We start from the raw sequence: 19853 nt of genomic DNA, 5'->3' as shown, positions 1-19853 counted from the left end.
TACATACGAAAACTAACTGGATGTAACCCTCTCGCCCAAAGTTTGCATCAGATACTCTGCAGGAATGAAATGATCACTCTGAACCAGAAGGTAAACAACATGAGATGGTGTAAATCTGCCTTAAATGTTTGTTTTGTACTTTTTGGGGTTTTCTTAGTTCTGCATTGCATTGACAAAAACATACTTTTTGCCATTTACATGTTTGAATTCTATGCATGATTGCTGTGCTATACAATTATTTTACAATAATTTTTAATCTTTATAAGATTTATAAATTAAATAGTGAGATAAATAATGTCAAGATGATTCAGGATAATTCAGCCTGTTAGCTATAGTTGCTATAGCTTTCATTTATAAGTCGTTGTCAAAACTCCATTGTTGTCCATCTATCTAGTATAGACAAACGCCACAAAAAAAACCCTGATAACGTACCTCCTACCAATACAGAATATTCTGCATACTTTTTCAGAGCATTTTAAAACCTGTACAAAAATACACACAGATGAGTGGCAAATACAGAGATGTTGTACAAACTCTTTAAAGCTCTGTACATGCATTACCTTTTAATGGAATCAATTAATTCACTGTGTTTGCTTTCTATTTCTCCATATTGTTTTGTTGTAGATCGCAGTTGTTGAAGGCTTGTACATGCTCTTCAGAGAGCTTTTGCCTCAACATGGAACACAACGAGGGGAAAAAGTAATCGAGGACCTGGATGTGTTTGAGAACTCGTTGTACTGTTGGGCACATCTCATATCAAAAGCAAAGGTGTGATGATTTTGGGGTTTAACTGATGCTGAGCTTGTGAAGGATAAAACCAGTACTGACAGATTTTGTGTGGATACTGAGATATCTTACTGCCTTTGTGGAAGTTGAGATACATTTAAACTACTGGTTGATATTTTGCTTGTATATTTTTGAATTTGTAAAATCTGAATCTGAAACAGATTTCCAGCTAATTACTGAAATAACTTTTCTTGCTTCACTTATTGGCAGACCCATGCATCAGTGTATGAGGGCTATGCGCCGATCTCTCTGGTGTCACAAGTCGGAAGCCGTTTCTGTGAACCAGTCAGAGTACCTGGAGTACCAGGTGCCTTTGAGCGAGCAGATGTTCTCCAGAAAATCAAAGGTAAAACTAAAATATTAAAAGCTCAGAGTTGCTGGTGATGGACACTTAAACACATACCAATAGTTTGCTTATGGCTTGGTCTGGCAGGGTATCCCAACTGTACAGAAATTAAGTATAGTATTTTTACTGGTTTCAGTGGTGAATATCTGATTGATTTTATTTTCTACTGTTTTGTTTAGATGGAGAGAAAATTCCAAACTGCACTGAAGCAGTCTTGAGAGAAACATCATTACAGAGAGCTACTGACATTGAGAAGATCTTGCTCAGCTTGCCTCCATCTACCAAGACATATCCTCTGTGGATTCATCATGACAAGACCACTAGTCAGAAGTAGGTGTCATCAATCTCTTACCTTTCACAAAACTACTGCAATGCAACTATTTCTTCTGTAAAGAATTTAGGGAATGAGTTAGCAGCCTTTGGGTGGATATTGCTTATTTGTATCTACAAAGATATTAATGTGAACACAACTGAACAGACGAAGGTAAACACACTAATGCTGTTTACCCACTTCAAAAATCTGAAATGATGCAAATGCTCATCTGTGCTTATTGTTTTTTTTTTTTAGTCATGTCATAATATGCTGTTCGAGTTGACTGATTTTGTGTGACATCAGGGACACACTGAGGATAATTTCTAATGGCATCAGTGCACAAGAAAAATTTAAATCAAACTGGCAAATTTCCATTAGCTTTACTAAATATATTAATGTTCAAATTTATTGTAGACAAATGAATGTTTCCAAGACCATGATTATTTTTCCTCTACTGTTATCACTCTGAGGTCAAATGTTCCACTTGTGTATATTTTAAAATCCTTTGATTACATTTGCATTCTGATCATTTTAGCCAGAGCTCATTTTCCTTAGCAAAATGTATATGCCAAATTATCAGCTTCCCAGACAATAACTTTAGATTAAATTATCTGTGTGGGTATTGAATTTAGTGATCTTGTAACCCTTTTCTGCCACTCATACACCAAAGACTCCACTTGCAAACAAGCCAGTTGCTATAACACCTCCCAGAGGATACAACCTTACCATTTAGTGATTTTCTGATCTGTTGTGCCATCCAGCGGTCAAAACTTTTCTCCAACTTCAGTGGAAAGTCTGACAATAAAAGATATATATTTAATTTTGTTATGTAATCCATTTAACAAATTCTGCTTCAGACTTTAGATGTAGGTTGGTACTCAAGCCTTGTTATTTACTAATCTAACTTACAATTAAATGACAGCTTTCAGGTCAATATTCAGAGGACTTTTGGAACTGTGGTAGAAGAACTGAAATCTTTCTCCTGGCTCAATGTCATCCCGCCTTTACTTCTGAAGGATCTAGGACAGAGTCAAGCACGCCTTGTTCTACTGAGTGAAGGTACTCCAGTAAAACTCACCCCATTATTTGCACGTTGTATGTTTCACACTATGTTGTTGCCTTAAACAGCTCATGTTCTTGATGGCTGCAGTAGATGGCCAGATTCACGTAACTACTGCAGGCACTCCTGTGTCATATAGCAAGCAACAAGGATGTATAAGGCATTAAGAGATTGTCAGCGATTATGGGTACTGAGGGGAATTTTTGAGAAGCATTCATATTTAAATTAGAACAGTTTTATTTAAGTGTCCTTTAAACAATCCATTATTTTGTACTTCAACATTGGCCCACTGGCAAACTCAGAAAAGTTTAAATGTTAATTTGGGCGACTACTTTAAAACTTCTGTGTCAAGTATCTGCATGTTTCATACAGTTATGCTGGAGCTTTTAAATAATAATTGCTTCTCAATGTATTATTCTCTTTGTCAGAGAACCTTGGTGTGTATCTGTATAAATATAAGGGATCCAATGATATGATCAATGTGCAAGATTGTCTGGATGGCGAAGTAAAAACTGTGGATGTCAATGTATTGGCAGCCAGGTGAGTGCCTGAAGTTTACAGCATCTTGTATAGAAACAACCAATGAGTGAGTCAATGATTAACAACCCTAAAAGAGCTTTATTTATTTATTAATTCTTTTAAATTCTTTACACAACTTTTATGTTGTGGATTTATCTGGTTTCATTGAAAGATTTTTACATGTATCCTCTTTACGTTGTTAAACTAACAACCTATAACTTGTTTTTCTGCATGGTAAATGAAATGAATGTTGCATATTTTTTGCTTTTCCCAAAGCAAAAAAATAGCACAATAAAAAAAGATTATGTTACAACAGCAGTACACTAATTGTCATGTTCTCCAGGATGTCCCAGAAATGTTCTTGCCTTATTTAATGCTTGTGTTGTTTTGCTGATTATTACATTCTTGATATTTTACACAGGATTGGTGACCAAAGAGATGACAGGTCATTTGTCACAACCAGGACTCCAAAAGAGGCTATACTGGTAACACTTCGTCTCTTGCTACATTGTTTCCTAAAAAAAACAAAACAGTACTGGTAGGAGAAATGTGTGTTTTTGCTCCAGTATTGTGGGGCTATTCTCATTAGTTTAGAGCAACCTTTAGTAGTTTTGTGTCATCACACAAGTAAAAATCAAGTAAAATAAGATATGCAAATCCTGCACACAACCCTGTGAGAACTATGTATTGAAAATTGTTAAAAATGCATCTTAACATGTATGGGATAGGCAGGAAACCGTTACAATCAGTACGCAATATAATGTGTAATGTACTGTAAAGGTGTATTGTGTTAACCTGTCATAGATTCCAGTTCGTAAAGATTTTAGGGAAAACTTATTGCTGTAATGAAATTGATAACAGTAGATTATACACGCAATATTTAATTGTTTTTGACTGTATTTTTGTAAGGTTCTGATAGATACAAGCTCCTCCATGGAAGAAGAGTGCTATGGAAGTGCAGGAATAAAGAAAATTGATGCAGTGAAAGAGCTCTTCCACAACTTTGCATCACGGAGCCTCGCTTATGATTTTTATCACATCATTGGCCTTGTGAAGTTCGACTCCATGGTGAAAACTCTGCATACATTCACTGAAAATCTGGAAACGTTCAAGGTAAATGTACATAACCCACCTACTATACAATGTCACCAGAAATTTTACACTCTTTCTTATTCAAGTAAAACTTTATTCAATTTGAAGTGTATTAGACATATTTATAATGTTGACCTACTTGATAAGATATCTTTTTTTTTAAACGTTTTTTTAAACTTTTTAGGAACGCATACGTATCCTGGAGCCAAGTGGATGTACTCTGCTGTATGATTCCCTGAGACGTGGGGTGTCAGAATTAGAAAAGGTCAAGATAAAGTTCCCAAATTGCCGACTTCGCATCATGTGTCTCACAGATGGAAATGATTCAGGGTAAATTTCAGCTTCTGTTTTTTGTACTACACTGTGAGAGTTGAATGGGTGATGCATATTTCAGATGGTTGAATAAAATCTTTCATTGCATATAATCTGCCCCAATCAGTTCAGGCTAGCTACCATGACACCTGATTCTCAAAATGATGCTTTGGGAACGTCTTGGTCATTCAGTTTGTCATCCATTAAGTTTTTTTCTTTTCTTGGAACCATCACCTACAGATTGCGAATGAGTCCATTGGGGGCAGCTGACATTTTAAGCTGAATTATGTTCATATTTCCACAGATCCTCCATAGAGCCAGTCGCTATTACAGCCAAACTGCTCAAATCTAACATCATTGTGGATTCAATTCTTCTTGGAAATGTGGAGAACAACATGCTGCATGGAATCAGCAATGTGACAGGTACGACCTCTTCTTACTGCAGTCAAAAATATTGAGATTAGTTATTTTCTAGCCTTTTTTGTATGTTCCCTGACAAATAAATTATGTTAAATAAGCTGGATTTCAGGTCAATGTCATATATAATTTGGAAACTTCAACTCCCTTCATTTCTGTAGTAGAAAAGTAATAATAATAATAATATTAACTTTATTTATATTGCAGAAGAAGAATGACCATCATGAGTAACAGTGGTCAGAAGTCTGCACTTTCATCACACACAGACGAAGTGTGCTTTACTGATAAATACAAGCTTTATATAACGTCCTGTTTAAGACAAGTCCCTGTGAAGTGAAATCAGCAGTTCAGAAGTCTGTTTATAAGGCAGAAACTGACGATAGTGCAACAGTCTCAGGAGAGTCGGTGTGAGAGCCTGTACAATTCAAATACCTTACACTGCTTTCTACATAAAACGGCACTCTCAGCTATTTGAGCAAAGATAATTAACAATTTTAGTCTCAGCAGCAAAAGTGTATATTGTATTGTAGTATTGCATCTCTCTTCCAGGCGGTTGCTGTTTCAAGCCACAGACAACCAAAGAGGGCCTGAAGCTATTTGAGATAGAGACAGTTCTGTCTTTGGAGCTCAGGAAACCCAAGATAAAACTTAACCCATCTTCCATCAGTGAGGTCAGTCACAGCGTCCACTATCTCAAATTACAAATTAAACATGAGTTTAACATAAGCATGTGAACTTTGAACATGGTCAAAAGGCAGATTTTCTCTCTGGGACTACTAAGTCTTATGAAACTTTCCATGTCATGTGTTTTATAGAAAACTTTAGGAGGCATCTTTGCAACTCACGGTTATGATGAATATCCTGAGACGTCTTTGCCAAGCCAGATAAACAACAAAGCGACAGTGACCGAGAGGTGAGTGATAGAATCGACCACTGATAACAAACCTGGTCCACTATAGAGATTATTTCCATTGTCTGTCTATTTATTTTTGTTTTCCTATTTAAGTGCCTTATGTAACTATGTTGTGATTGTAGACTACAGTGATGGCAGCTTGACATAATCTGTATTGGTTTTCGATGGATTTAAATAGTGCTTTAACATCAGATTTAAAAAGGTAGTCGGCATATACTGTAGACTGATCCATTGTCTGTGCTAAATTTGAGTAATATAAAACAATTAAACCTGAATACAGAATCTATAGAGACGGTATTTCAAAATGGTGCTAACAGATTGACCAAAAATTGATGCACAGGTGATTCTCTGTTGTTGTAGCACCCCCTAAAGGCAAGATTTAAGATTTAGAGTCAATATCTACATGTTGGAATTACAGTGTAGTGAAGAGTGATGGCAAAACTTTACTTCCACAACTAACTTGTAAGAACTTGTGGGCCAAAATAAAGTGCATGATTTTAAAGTTTTACAAATGGCCACCTGGTGATGCTATAGTGAATCAATAGATGCCAAAATCACATCACTGTCCTCTTTTCACCAACTTTAATTGAAAGCTGTTGAGTGCTTTTGAAATATTGGGTAACAACCAAACAAATCAATAGTGCCCTGAAGAAGAAGATGCAGGAGTCTAAGGATGGACGTTTCATGGAGAAGGACAAACGAATCCTGGAGGAGCTGAAGAGTCTGCATTGTGACCCACATCCTTTCTTCAGCGTCTTTCCATCAGAGTCAGACTTTAGTAAGCGGCAGCTTCTCTCGTAACCTCTTTCACTTTTGTTTTGTGGAGACACAAACAGGTGTGAAAATTATTAAACTGGCAAATTCATGACCTGGGCTTTGATGACCATGATAGATCCACTTTTATCAGACATACGGATGACACAAACTAACATATAAATAAGGCCACTACTCATCATTTGATCATTATTTAGTCCTTAAATCATATACTGTAGCCATCATTGGCATACAGATAACACATACATACATACATACATACATACATAACATATACCTCCCCACCAGGGTTTGGCAGTATACCCTATTTTCAGATACAGTACTATTTATTCATGTAAAGTTATACAGCTGTATTTTGTAGTTCCTATGAAAACTACAACAATCTTAAATTCTTGTTTTTAATCTTTTCAGCGTTCTGGAGGATTCTCATGCAAGGTCCTCCTGACACGCCATATGAGAAAGGAGTGTTTGAGCTGTACTGCCAGTTTGGTCCCGCCTACCCAGTGAAACCTCCACTTGTCCGCTTTGTCACACGTGTATCCTGCTGAAATATGACAGTGGATAGACATCCTCACGCAGTATTTTATTTCATAATGGTTGCCATAAATATTACTTCAACTATACATGTTTTTGTAGTGAGATTTTCTTAACATGATGACAGGTGTACCACTGCAATGTCAACAGTGTGGGCCGAATCTGCCACAACATATTTGACCGCAACTACAACGCCCGTATCACCATAAGAGACCTCCTCGATGCTGTGTATGGACTGCTCATCATCCCTGAGCCTGACGATCCACTGGACAGGTATGATTTAAGCACAAACATAAATAAAAACCAAACACTCTTATTTCATCAGGATAGTGGGCCTCATTCACAAACTACATCACAGCCTTCTGTGGACAAAGGTGAAACACAATACACACCTGGTGAATTAGTAGAGATTTATTTAGATCTATTCCACAAATCTACACATTTACCAGCTTTTATTTTGTTACAGATGTACTGCGTGTTGGTGGCACAATAGATATGCAGGCTGTAAACAGGATTCAATCAGGAACTAAATGGTTGTGCCAGTACCATGTTTAGCATCACGTCCCTCTTTGCAATGGGTGACAGCGTTTTCACTGCTGCGTCACTCCAACAGAGCTTTTCTTATATAGAGAAATGGGGGTGTAGTAGTCTGCTAATTACTGGTGGTGGGCACACACCTGTCAATTTAGAATGATTCTGATTCACCAACATACGGAGATGGAGATCAGAACACAATTGTCATGAATCCAACGATAATTTTGTGTGTGCAAAGTAAGAACATTTTGACGCACATATTAGTGAATGAGGCCCATTGTTACTCTGAAGAAGTTTGTGATCCATTACTCTTCAGTCCATTGCCTTAATTTTAAATTGTGATTTAGGATGGAGATTTGTTGGCTTTTTCTGTTTTTATTCATGGAAATTCTTAGTGAGATTGCTGAACTTGTAGTTATCATTGACATTGTTTGATAACGTACAAGGAAAAATGCAGAGTGAAGTGACTGAAAAATCCACAGCCTGATTTTGAATTGTTTTGAATTAGTGATTTTGGACAGTACAGTTTTGGAAGAACGTAGTTTTCACCCTGTACTACTTTTTTTTAAACAGCTTTCTTTGTATTTTTACCCTGATTGTACATGATGAAATCTAGACAGCCATGTGCAATAAAAATAGATTTTAATGTTTATTCTTGTACAGGGTTGGATTATAACAGCCACACCTAACGTATGTATGAAACGGTCCAAATAGCTCTTTAAAAATACTTTGTGAAGCTTGTAAAGTTTTGTCACCGGTGTTTTTAATATTTTAGATACTCTAATGCCTACAATGAAACAAACACAAAACATACAGATTTTTGACATTGCAATGTAATATTTCATCATTTTTATTTTTAAAAATGTCTGAAGCATTTTAGCTGAGGAATTCCTGACCAGCCGCGAGACGTACGAACAAGAAGCCAAGAAACACACAGAAGAAGCTGCAGGAAACTCACTGGATGACATGGAGAGGGTGAATGAGCTAGAATGTTTGCATTTTGGTGGATACATTTAGTGGTTTATACTTTTTTTTCTTTTTTTTTTGGTGTCTTACAGTTTTTACATCAACATATACTGTATTAAGTTCATTGTCCATGTCTTTGTTTTTCTTTTTAAAGAAATTGGTGAATCTTGTGCCACAATTTGTACCCCGACATCTCATCTGTCCACTCACCAAGAAGATGTTTGTTGATCCTGTGAAAACCATTTATGGCACCGTGTATGAACGCAAGGCCATTGAGGAACACCTCAAACAGTGAGTTCAAATACTGCTGACAATGATTATATATCATTTTTTCCCTCATGTAAAGAAGGAAGTCTCTATCCAAAAGTTAGAGTAAAGATAAAATCGGGTAAAGCTCCTCAGCTGCATTGACATGTATTTTCACAGTTGACTAAACGCTCTGTTTCAGACACCAGTACGATCCGATGGCCGGTCCAGGACATGAGCTTGAAGTTAGTTACATAACAGCAGACCGGGACATGAAGAAAATGGTGATCGATCATCGCTCTCGTCAAATTGAGTGAATCTAAGCAGCAAAACTTGGGAGTTAAAGCTCTGTAGTTTTACACAGACACCTGAACACAGGAATCTAGTTAGTTACTCTTTTTTTTCTCTTTTCTTTTTCTTGTTGTCATCTAATTTATAAATTGTCTCTCACATTTAAGTAGTACAGACACTAAGCACAGCATAATGTTAGTTCATTCCCATAATTATGGTGGTCATATTCAGAGAAATGTTGTGTTTTAGCTGATTGAATGATGACAGATTTTATATTTGCACTCAGCGTGTCAGAGGTGTGGTGCTTTTATCACACAAACCCCAAATCTGCACCACACCAAGGGAGGTACATCGCAATAAGTAGTGCTTGAGAAGCTTGTTCATATTGAGTTTTTAGCTTAGCTATCATGACTTTTCCACAGTTTGTATTCATCATTCATCAAGTAATGTTAAACGAAACCAATTTGAAGTAAGAAAAGTTCAAGTTCACTGTGTTTTTCCTGTTAGTGATAAAAGACAGAAAAGTTGTTGGTGGGATATTCTTCATTTTTTAATGTTTAATATTGCAGCAAGCTTTCTTTTCAGTAAATCATACATGAAGAAGCAGATATATATTAATGTGCTGTTAATACACAACTAGGAGTTCTGTTCATGCAGTTGTAATTGTTACAACTTTGAAGTTAAGACGATATTAAAAAGACAAAAAACCCAGGCTTTAAATTGTATTTATTGATTCAAATGTTAGCTGCCAGTTTCTTGCACAAATTCACCTTTTAGCAAACTGTTGAATTGCCAGGTATTATGTTTGCTTTCATATTTTCAAAGTGATTCTCATTAAGATTTTCTGATAGTTGTACATTATGTGTCTACAGCAGTGGTGGAACAAGTATTCAAAACCTTTCAGTAATAATACGCCATTACAAGTACAAGTCCTGCATGGAAAAATGGGATCAGCAGCAAAGTGTAGTTAAAGTATTGCAGTAATGTAGTTGTTTGGTCCTTCTGACTGATATTATATGACATTATTAGATTATCAATACTGAAGCATCTGTTTGTAAGCAGCATGTTACTGTTGTAGCTGCTGGAGGTGGAGCTACTTTCATTAGCTACTTTATATACAATAATCTAGTTTAGCCTAATGGTTCCCAATCTAAGGGTCGGTCCCTCCGAAGGGTCATAGATCTTAGGGGTTGGGAGAGGAAAGAATAAAAAACAAAGTTCTGATACACATCTGTTTTCAGTTTTTAGACATGTTCTCTAATCTCTAATTTTTGGTGAAATATTTGATCCTTTGAACATTTATTGAAATAAAACCATGTGATACGTTTAGAAGGAAAAAACACTTTGGTGGAGCTGTTAACAACTAATAGACATCTGAAATGTGACCCTGACTACACACTGCTTTTTGTAAGACGTCAAAATTGTATTTAAATTCAGTACTTGAGTAGAGGTACTCAGATACTTACTTTTCTACAGTTGTGCTACAAAACGCAACAATTACTGTCATCACTTTGATTATTTTGACAAAATGAGAGTCAAAATTGGTTAATAAAGTCTCAATTTATGAACCAATGAACGCTGCCCATTCTGCTCTTACGTCACGTCCAGGTTTTCCGTGGATGTGTTTCTAGGAGCAGACGAGCAGGATCCATGGAAACAGCGACGTCAAAATAAAACGCAGCGCTCTTTTCCTCACATGAAATGTCCGTAAACGTGTACAAATGTGTAAAACACAGCCATACACACGCAATACGAAAACAATACTTCACTACATTAAAGTAGATTCCTTCTCTGTTCGCTGTTATTTGACAAACGTTTGAAACACATTTATCGGTGAGGCTTTTTTGTTGAAGGTCGTAACCGGATGTATTTTGAATTTATGGCGAAACTTCTGACTGACTGTATGGTTGGACTTGAATCACGTTATTTTGAGTGTGTCGACTCTGCAGATTAGGAGGAAACCAGACAGTAGTGAGGTGAGTCTACTGGATTTACCCTTAAAGTTTAAGCTGTGTTTTCTTCTCTACTTTTCCTGTTTGTCCTGGTTGTTTTTTTGCATGTTAAAGATAAGCTAAGTAACATTAACGTTAGGTTTAAGTCAAGTTTCTCGCTTAAAATGTGAAATTAACAACATTTAAATCAGTGTTTTCAACTCTGGTGAATGACATTTCTGACACAAGACCACTTCCAGACTATTAAACTAAATGCAGTGATCCATTGTCCATTACTTTTGCAGTTATTGCAAAGTCATGATGAACTAATTATGATTTTCTCTAGGTTAGTTAGCATAGCTTTGCCAACAACACCTGCTTTTGAGGGTGTGATCAGTGTGTATAATAATATATTGAATGAAAATTCTGTTTACAAGCAGGCGTGGCTTTTTTAAAATCCAGGTAGGGAAGTATTTTATAGCCCACATTGACAGATTTTTAACTTAGTTTGAACTTTTACTCAAGACCATTCTGTTTTTGCAGAGAGAGAGAGAGGAAGCCAGACTTTCCTGTAGAACTTGTTTTCAGCTTTACGTTTGTGACATCAGTTCACAGGTATCCTGTAAAGTGGAAATAACCCTCACTTTGAGACACAGTCATACTGAATCACAATGGGTCTGTTGTCTCTAGTCCCAGTTAGGTGTGAAAATAATGGATTAATGACCTCCCCCAAAAGAGGGCAAGTTTCATGTCATCATTAGGGGCTACACACCCTACACAAATCCAACATTATGTTTTTGTCAGATGAAATACAAATGAGAAAAATATGCCTGCTTAAAAAAGGATGAGAAGAATTGGTCAGTGTAAAGAACAATTAATAAAACTCAATCCTTGACATAATTTACTGTAAATGTCTAAAAGAAATGTATGATTCAAGTGGAAGGAGGGATTGTGTTTGTTGTGTGTGCGCTTCTGAGCCAGTCAAACATGATTATGTTTAACAAGGAAGAAAGGCAGGTTCTTAGTCAGGAGGGGAAAAGAATTTTGGGGACAAATTAAAATGTACTTCTAATGAGAAAAGAGTGAGAAAGAGCAGCAGCTTATCTGGGGCTTAATACCTTAAATAATGCAGAGTGGGCATTAAGAGAAAAGCAAATATTTAAACAAAAGGTTATTATTTTGTCATTTTCTTATATAAATGGTAGTGCATTATGCTGAGTACAAGCTGTGCAATTATTTCAGTTTTATGTCTTGAAAACTGTTTTTAATTTGATGCACTGGACACTCCTTACAAGCCACCATAACTACCACACATCCACCTCAGCTTGGCTTCTTAAATGACATCCAATTTTCACATCACAGTAACCTGTTTCTTGCATGTGTGTTTGTACTTTCCCCAGAGAGATGTGGTGGGTTTTGTGGGTGCTCGCTGCCTTGCTGGCTCTCTTCTGCTGTCTGGATGTATGGTACTTCCTACGGGTGCCTTTGGTGATCCTCCGGGCCTGGTTCCAGCCTCCGGTCTGGGATATCACAGCAGAGCAGACCGTGACAGGCCGCGTCACTCCCCGCGACATCGACATGTGCCACATGAACAATGCTCGTTACCTGCGTGAGTGTGACTTTGCCCGCTTCTCTCTCTACACACGTAATGGTGTGTTCAAGGCCCTGCGAGCCCTCGGAACCTCCATGGTAGTCGGGGCTACCACCATCCGTTACCGCAGGGCTCTATGTATTGGTGAAGGTTATGAGCTGCGGAGTCGGATCGTCACATGGGATGACAAAGCCTTTTTCCTGGAGCAGAGATTCGTGTCGACAAAGGATGGATTGGTGTGTGCTGTCATGTACTGCAAGCAGAGTGTCATACGCAGCAGCCCGGACAAAATCATGCAGCACCTGTGTAAGCGGAAGGTAAGGAAGGGTGTTTTTAAAGTAGTAGTTGTTACAAATGCAAATAGCACATTGAACAGGTTATACAAATCCTCTGTCAATTAAAAGACTTTGACACTATGGTTTACTTTTTGCAGGTGGAGTGCCCAGAGTTTCCAGAGGATCTTCAGCACTGGGTCAACTTCATCTCCGCCAGCAGCCAGGCCCTCAGGGCAGAGAGTGGACTAGAGGAGAAGAACAAATAAGGCTGGACATTGCACAGGCAGTTATAAAGATTGGCTTTTTGTTTAGCCAGCTAACCTGCCAATTAATCAAAGCTATCTAAGGGAAGTTATCTAACTGCAATGTCCACTGTTGTCTGTCTTCAGTGATGACATTTACTTGACTTAAACACACATGTGCCTACAATTCTGAAAACTAGCTTTACTTAAATCCCAATACATGCCAGACACTGGAGTAACCAGCTAACCATGTCGTTAGCAAGGTTGAAAAGCAGGGTGAATAATCCTCACTTACCGGTACAATAGAAAAGCAATATGATTGTATAAAGTGTATGTTCTTGCACTATGGCAGCAATAAAACAATTCAGTTTTGAAGTCCTGCTGTATTCTTCGCCCTCTTTATTATTGCATGGATGCAATTATGAAACTATTAAGACAATGTTGGAGAAAACACAGCAATCAGAAAAAGATGCAATGCAATAAACAAGAATTAAACCAAAGGTGGTTTGACAATGAATAGTTATGGTTGTAAGAAAATTAGATTCACAAGAGAAATTAAACAACTGTAGCAGTAACCCAACAATAAATGGAGGAGAAGAATGTTACATTAGCAACACACTAGATAAAAGAAAATTGTCAGTATTTGCTTGATGACAGATCAGATACAGCGGTGGATGTAACAGTGTCAACACCCAACTGAAACAATATACAGACTTATGTGACAGTACATGCATAACATTTTCACTTTTGAAAAGACACCATTTTCAAATTGTTTTATGCCACAATTATTTAACTAATGAAAAACCACCTCAAATCTGTGGCATGTGATTGAGTAGCCAAAGATAATGTAAAAAAACAACAAAAATCTCTACTAATTACTAGAGCCCAACTGAGCCGATATTATCTGCCAATATTTACCTATCACAGATATATATATACATATAACAGCTAACAGAAAGCTAATTTGTCTGGGGGGGAAACAGCGGAGGAGACACACTCAAGCAGTATTTATAAAAAATCAAAAGAAGATAAATGCAATCTTTCAACCAGGCTAAATCAGTGAGATATGGGTTAAAAAGAAGTTAAGACAATTATTTGAGCAGTTGATACTGCAGTTCAGGGGGCCAGTGACCCCTGACCAGGAAATAAACTATACACTGTAACCAATATTGTCTACCTTTACGACAATCACAAAGCTCTCCTTTCCTGTTGCTCTTCCTAAGGGTGTCCTCCTTTTTTCCGTGTTAAAGTTTTTTTAAGGCTCTAAGGATAGAGGATCTTGTATTGTTGTACAGATTGTAAAATCCCTGGAGGCAATTCTCCTTATTTTTTATTATTTTATTCCTGGTTACTCTGAGCTAGAAAGACAGGCTACATTATAACTCAAAGTTGAATCATATAACTAATTATTAATCCAAGTTGAGCCTGCATGTGATGCCATTGGTGATATTTTACTTCAAACTCTCACCAGTTTTGAAAGAATATAATAAGTGCACATATGAAGAGTTCTGCCACTTAAAGCTGGTATTTGACAAAATCCCATTTTCTTCCATGTGCCTATTCATCTTATGTATTCCCTGTGTTGTCAGGTTTTGGGGCTTGATTCCCAATCTCGGAATCTCAAGTTGTTTCATTGTTAGTTTAGATAGTGGGTTTCAAAGCTTCCATATATCCCACAAACCCATGCGTGTTACCCCTCTCCCTGGGGTTAGTTATATTGTAGCATTGCAACATTTCCATTTTGCTCTGCATTCGTTGTAGTCATCAAGTTGCCCTGGTTCCTTGACACCTGAAGTGCATCTTGTTAACCAGCGGTTTCACTTGTCACAAGCTTTACCTAATGGTCCACTCCACGCTGTTACCCTAACCCTCACTGGGAATTGAACCACTGATTGCCAAAGTCAGCAGTGTTAACCACTGATCTATCCAGCTGCCACAGTGAGGAACCAAGACAGTACAAGGCAGATCCTGAAAAGTTGGCTGAATGGGAAGAACAAGGTTACCTATGTCCCTGAAGGGGTGTGAAGTGAGTGGTAGGTGCTGATATTATTATTATTATTATTCGGTGATGGTAGGTTGAAAGGGATGAACTGAGCAGTGACTGCAGAAGTTTTTCTGTGGTGCATTTGTATGATCACTGGTCTCTTCACTCGGGGGAACAGGGTTCAAACCCCAAAAACTCAAGGTACAGTGTATATTTTTTCATGCCCCTGGTACTCTATACCGTTTGAATCCACCAAAGGTTGGATAAAACAGCAATGTCATTTTAGCGCAATCATCAGCAGTTAGTATAGGATAAATGATCAACATTGCTGTACCGCCATAAAGTTTCATATCAACCTCATAGTTTAAAATTCAAAAGAGTAGTTATTGTCCTTTTTCACACTCATTGTCAGTACTGAGAGTCAAAATCAAGTAAGTTTTTGTCTTCAGATCCACAGGAGATTTGTGTCTTTTCTATATTCTACATAACATATGTCATAAGCATTTGACAAGTGTATTGCCCCAGTAACCCATCCGCCAAGGCTTTGGAGCATGGCGAGGGGCACCCCATAAATATTATGGATCTGATAAGCACATTCACCCTAACTATTCATGTGTAATCTTTAACAAATCTCAGAAATTCTTTTTTATTTCAAAGATGTAAAATTCAGGGATTTGCAGTACTGGAATTCTTCATTAACAGGATTAAAATGGCCTTTTACATTTATTCACGTTTTTATGATATTTTGCTATTTGAGGATTAATGTTGATAACAGACAGCACAGAATAAAGCGCCTGATTGATGATGATGACGTCAATCACTGAATCTTGAAACGTGTAACCATGCCGACAAGCCAACCAACTGCGTTGCGCGTCGTCACAGTCCCGGAAATCGTGTTCATTCATTCTACCGGTTTCCTGAAGTTGAATCGCATCCAATGTTAGCACTCTCTTCTGGACGCACAGTAAGTTTTTACAGTCACGACAAGATCATTTTACGGTCTCTATATTTTCCCTCTTGACTGTAAAGAATAGCGGCTGCACGCTTCCGCTGCGGGAGTGTGTTTATTACGCCGAGGCCACCAACTTACTCGTTGCTAGCAGCTAAGCTAACAGATTTGGCTGTGACAGCAGGTTGCGCCCCGTTCATCTGAATGCAGCAGTGTTACCTTCCTGCTTCTCCCAAGGTTGCACTGGATGATTGTGGCTATAGACAACCTCCGTATTTTTGATTTAATTCAACATCTTTCGGCTTAACGAATGGAAAAAAAACAAAATCAGACTTGTTTTTCTATGCATCTGCATTGTCATTGATGAGGTCAAAGGTGCATTTTTAGTTGAATACTAAGAGTGCTGATGAATTTATGAAACAGTAACTGCTTTAAATTAGTGTGTTTGAGATTAAATTATTGTGGGCTGTCATAAAAACTCTGCTGTGTCAGTCACATGGAGGTGTTTGTGTGTGTATATATGTGTGTGTAATTGGACTTTAAAGTTGTCTGAATAATGTTTGGATTGTTGTTTCAGAGAGATGTTGCTGCTGGCGCTGGGAGTCCTCCTCCTGCTCTTCTGCAGTGTGGATGTGTGGTACTTCCTACGCGGGGCCCAGGTTTTCTTCCAGGCATGGTTCCAACCCCGAATATGGGACATCCTAGCTGAGCAAAGCATTGATGGCATGGTCCTTCCCCACGATTTGGACTATATGGGCCACATGAACAACTCCCGATACCTAAGGGAGTGTGACTTTGCCCGCTTCCACCATTACATGCGAAATGGACTGTTCATGGCCTCACACAAACTGGGGGCCAAGATGGTGGTAGGGGCCTCCACCATTCGCTACCGACGCTCTTTGGCCTTCGGCGAGGCTTTTGAGATTCGGACCAAAGTGGTGGGATGGGACGAGAAGGCCTTTTACTTGGAACAGCGCTTTGTGTCCAAGAAAGATGGTTTTGTCTCTGCAATTATGCTCTGCAGGCAGAACGTTGTGCGCTGCAGCCCGGAGACGATCATCGAGTTTGTCTGCAAAAGGAAGGTGAGTGATAACAGGAGATGGATTAAAGTATTTATGTTTTTTATTACTGACTAATATGGCATTTGTTATGTTTTCATATTTATGTTTTCTGTCTCAGTCCTTTCATTACCAAGTTGAGAGTAGAAGTGAGGGGAAAGAGATGGTAATGACATGCAAAATAAGTGCTTGGCCAGGGACAATGCTGTTCATGGTAGACAATTATAATTCATGAATCACTACTGACAAATATCCATGAAAAGTTTATAAAACCTAAGGTGACAGCTATAAATGTCTTGCTTTGTTCAAACAAACATTCAAAAGCCAAAGATTTTAAGTGTACTGTCACACAAGATAAATGAAAGCATTAAATGCTCAACTTTGATAAACTAGTATTAAGGATTATTGGTTTGTTTTCCTTTTTTAAAAAAAGACTTTAAGTTCACCTCCACTCAAAAGTTTTGCTTCTTGTTTGAGCTTCACTGTGCAGAGTGATGTATGTCCAGATTGACATGAGAAGGCTGTTTTCATGTACTGTAGAGGAAAGTTACTCTGTGCTCATCTTAAATCTGAGTTGAATGATTTAAGGATTTATAACATTTTTAAGTTTTTCATAGATGTGTTGGAACATGTCTGAAGGGGATCTTTCAATTATTCATTTATAATCAAAATTGTTTCACGTTTCTTCTAATTTTGTGTTTGTGTGTGCAGATTGAGTGCCCAGAGTTTCCTGAAGACCTCAAACACTGGATCAGCTTCATTTCAGCCAGCAGCCAGGCCCTGAGAGCAGAGAGCGGACTGGAAGAGAAGAACAAGTGAAGCCACACCATGTACCATGAGTGTAGTCCCACATATCATTTGCATTGCACGCACATATACAGTAACCATACAAGCACACACACAGTTAAACACTGTAGAAAGTTTTTAGTTGACTTAAAAGATTCCATTTATTTGTTTTGGGTCTATCCTGCTGTACCTGTTGTGGGTATTTTTGTATGATGTGAACAGAAATACTTCAGAGAGCCGATTATAAAAACTTGAACTTGTAAGATATTCCATGTTTAAAAATGCAGTCGTGCATTGGAATCATAATGAAAGTTGTTTTCTCAGAAGAAAGTCACACAAGTACCTAGCTTTATCCTTGCAGCTTATTTAGTAGTTGACTGTGAATAGACTGGCTTTAGGCATCTTCATTATCATTTAGCGAAACCCTAACTTCAGATACGCATGTAGAGCCAAAAGATAACCTTCCACATCAATGACATCAATGCATGTTTTGAAACAGAAGAATTTTTCATGCCTGTTTCTCTCAATTAATTGTTGACAGTTGCAATTTCAGTTACAGATATGAACTTTTTACAAAAATGTAAGTGATGAAATGCTTGGGGACTTGGGACCTCATGAACATGTACTGACTGCTGTTTTAATCTTTCCATTAGCATTTTGCACAAGTCGTCCCGAATGAGCAGAAAAACGCAATTCCTGTTAACAATCTGAAAAGGATTATTTGATTTTGAGGGGTCCATTTATCAATACAGTATTATTTTTGTTTGTGCATTTAAAGGGATGCTTGACTGGAATTGCATGCAATTTTAGCAGAATGTGCTTGAATCCAAATTGACAGGCATAATAAGTAAAAGATTATACGAGGTTGCTGGCAACTTTTCAAAACCTGCAATGCATAATAAACAGAACGTTAGGATGATGCTTGTTTTCACAGAGACAGGCTTTTGAAATCTGGAACCCTCCCGTTAATGCATAAAAGCTTTATTTTGTGACCAAAGTAATGTATTATTCTGAAATGAGGAAAAATGAAGTCCATTTAAAAAAAAAAAAGATGTATGTTTAAATGTCATTTATGTTATTAATGCACTGATAACAAAGTACTGTTTAAGGCTTGAAAATATGCATTGTCCTTTTATTTTCCACTTATTTATGATCATTGAAATGTGTTAATGTACCAGACTTTATTTATTGTATTAACTACTTGAAGGCATTTTAATTAAAAATGCTTTGGAAACCATGTTTGGGTAATTGGACCTCAGTGATGTGGCTTGCCTTACGTGTGTTTGTGATATAGTAATAACCTGAGCTACTAATTTACTGTAGTTTATGGGCTTATAGTGAATATGGACCAGGATGTTCGTCATTACCTATATGCAGCTCAATTCCACTGTTCAATCTGTATGAAGTTGCTACTGGTGCAGTCAATATGCAGTCTATGCTCCAGACAAACGCTTTTTTTTCTGAGTTGAAGAATGTGCTTTAAAGATTGGCCCTTAGTGATTTGTTGCATTCTTTGGTTGGGCCTTATGGGAGTGGAGGAATATAATTAAATACATTTGCTCAAATATTGTATAAGTTTAATTGTGACATACTTTTACTGGATTGGAGTATTTCCATTTCTGCTTCTTCTACTCCACAACATTTTAGAGATACATGTTGCACTACTATATAACACACAACACAGCCAAAATATATTTTTTGACTGCTATATTTGCAGTTGTATTTTTTCTGATTAAGATTTAACATGTAGAACATATAAGCAGCGCTTAAAATGTTTCATTTTAATAGAAAAACTGTACAGAAAGTAACAAATAAACATAAATAACATAAAAAACAATGTTACTATACTACAAAATATAATTAACCATTAAATGTAGTAATGTGTGAATGAATAAATAATATTAAAAAATAAATACATTTGTAACTGGAATATG

General features: G+C 37.3%; 3 protein-coding genes across 3 annotated transcripts; all 3 read left to right on the top strand.

Annotated features, from left to right (window-relative positions):
* Positions 1 to 4417: 4417 nt before the first annotated feature.
* On the top strand, positions 4418 to 9129 carry LOC133990053 (ubiquitin-conjugating enzyme E2 R1-like). Its single transcript, XM_062428234.1, has 10 exons — positions 4418 to 4446; positions 4733 to 4851; positions 5395 to 5516; positions 5661 to 5758; positions 6400 to 6536; positions 6944 to 7068; positions 7194 to 7339; positions 8473 to 8575; positions 8721 to 8857; positions 9015 to 9129. Exons 1-10 carry the CDS (start codon positions 4418 to 4420, stop codon positions 9127 to 9129), a joined length of 1131 nt encoding a protein of 376 aa, XP_062284218.1.
* A 1886-nt stretch (positions 9130 to 11015) lies between these two features.
* Positions 11016 to 13517, top strand: LOC133990665 (protein THEM6-like). The gene is made up of 3 exons (XM_062429052.1): positions 11016 to 11079; positions 12435 to 12942; positions 13059 to 13517. The coding sequence occupies exons 2-3, from the start codon at positions 12439 to 12441 to the stop codon at positions 13164 to 13166; spliced, it is 612 nt and encodes a 203-aa protein (XP_062285036.1). The 5' UTR covers positions 11016 to 11079; positions 12435 to 12438; the 3' UTR covers positions 13167 to 13517.
* A 3139-nt stretch (positions 13518 to 16656) lies between these two features.
* Positions 16657 to 18000, top strand: LOC133990982 (protein THEM6-like). The gene is made up of 2 exons (XM_062429425.1): positions 16657 to 17157; positions 17845 to 18000. The coding sequence occupies exons 1-2, from the start codon at positions 16657 to 16659 to the stop codon at positions 17950 to 17952; spliced, it is 609 nt and encodes a 202-aa protein (XP_062285409.1). The 3' UTR covers positions 17953 to 18000.
* Positions 18001 to 19853: the final 1853 nt, after the last annotated feature.

The sequence above is a fragment of the Scomber scombrus genome, chromosome 11, assembly GCF_963691925.1.
Source record: "Scomber scombrus chromosome 11, fScoSco1.1, whole genome shotgun sequence".
NCBI lineage: Eukaryota > Metazoa > Chordata > Actinopteri > Scombriformes > Scombridae > Scomber > Scomber scombrus.
Note: the sequence above shows the minus strand (reverse complement) of the source record. Positions and strands in the feature narration are given on the sequence as shown.

Bases quoted from the DNA above. Each gene is read 5' to 3' on its own strand.
- LOC133990665 (XM_062429052.1), top strand. From the start codon at position 12,439: ATGTGGTGGGTTTTGTGGGTGCTCGCTGCCTTGCTGGCTCTCTTCTGC. The intron at 12,943-13,058 runs GTAAGGAAGGGT...TACTTTTTGCAG, and splicing joins AGCACCTGTGTAAGCGGAAG to GTGGAGTGCCCAGAGTTTCC.
- LOC133990982 (XM_062429425.1), top strand. From the start codon at position 16,657: ATGTTGCTGCTGGCGCTGGGAGTCCTCCTCCTGCTCTTCTGCAGTGTG. The intron at 17,158-17,844 runs GTGAGTGATAAC...TTGTGTGTGCAG, and splicing joins AGTTTGTCTGCAAAAGGAAG to ATTGAGTGCCCAGAGTTTCC.
- LOC133990053 (XM_062428234.1), top strand. From the start codon at position 4,418: ATGTGTCTCACAGATGGAAATGATTCAGG. The intron at 5,517-5,660 runs GTCAGTCACAGC...TGTGTTTTATAG, and splicing joins ACCCATCTTCCATCAGTGAG to AAAACTTTAGGAGGCATCTT. The intron at 7,069-7,193 runs GTATCCTGCTGA...ACATGATGACAG, and splicing joins TTGTCCGCTTTGTCACACGT to GTGTACCACTGCAATGTCAA.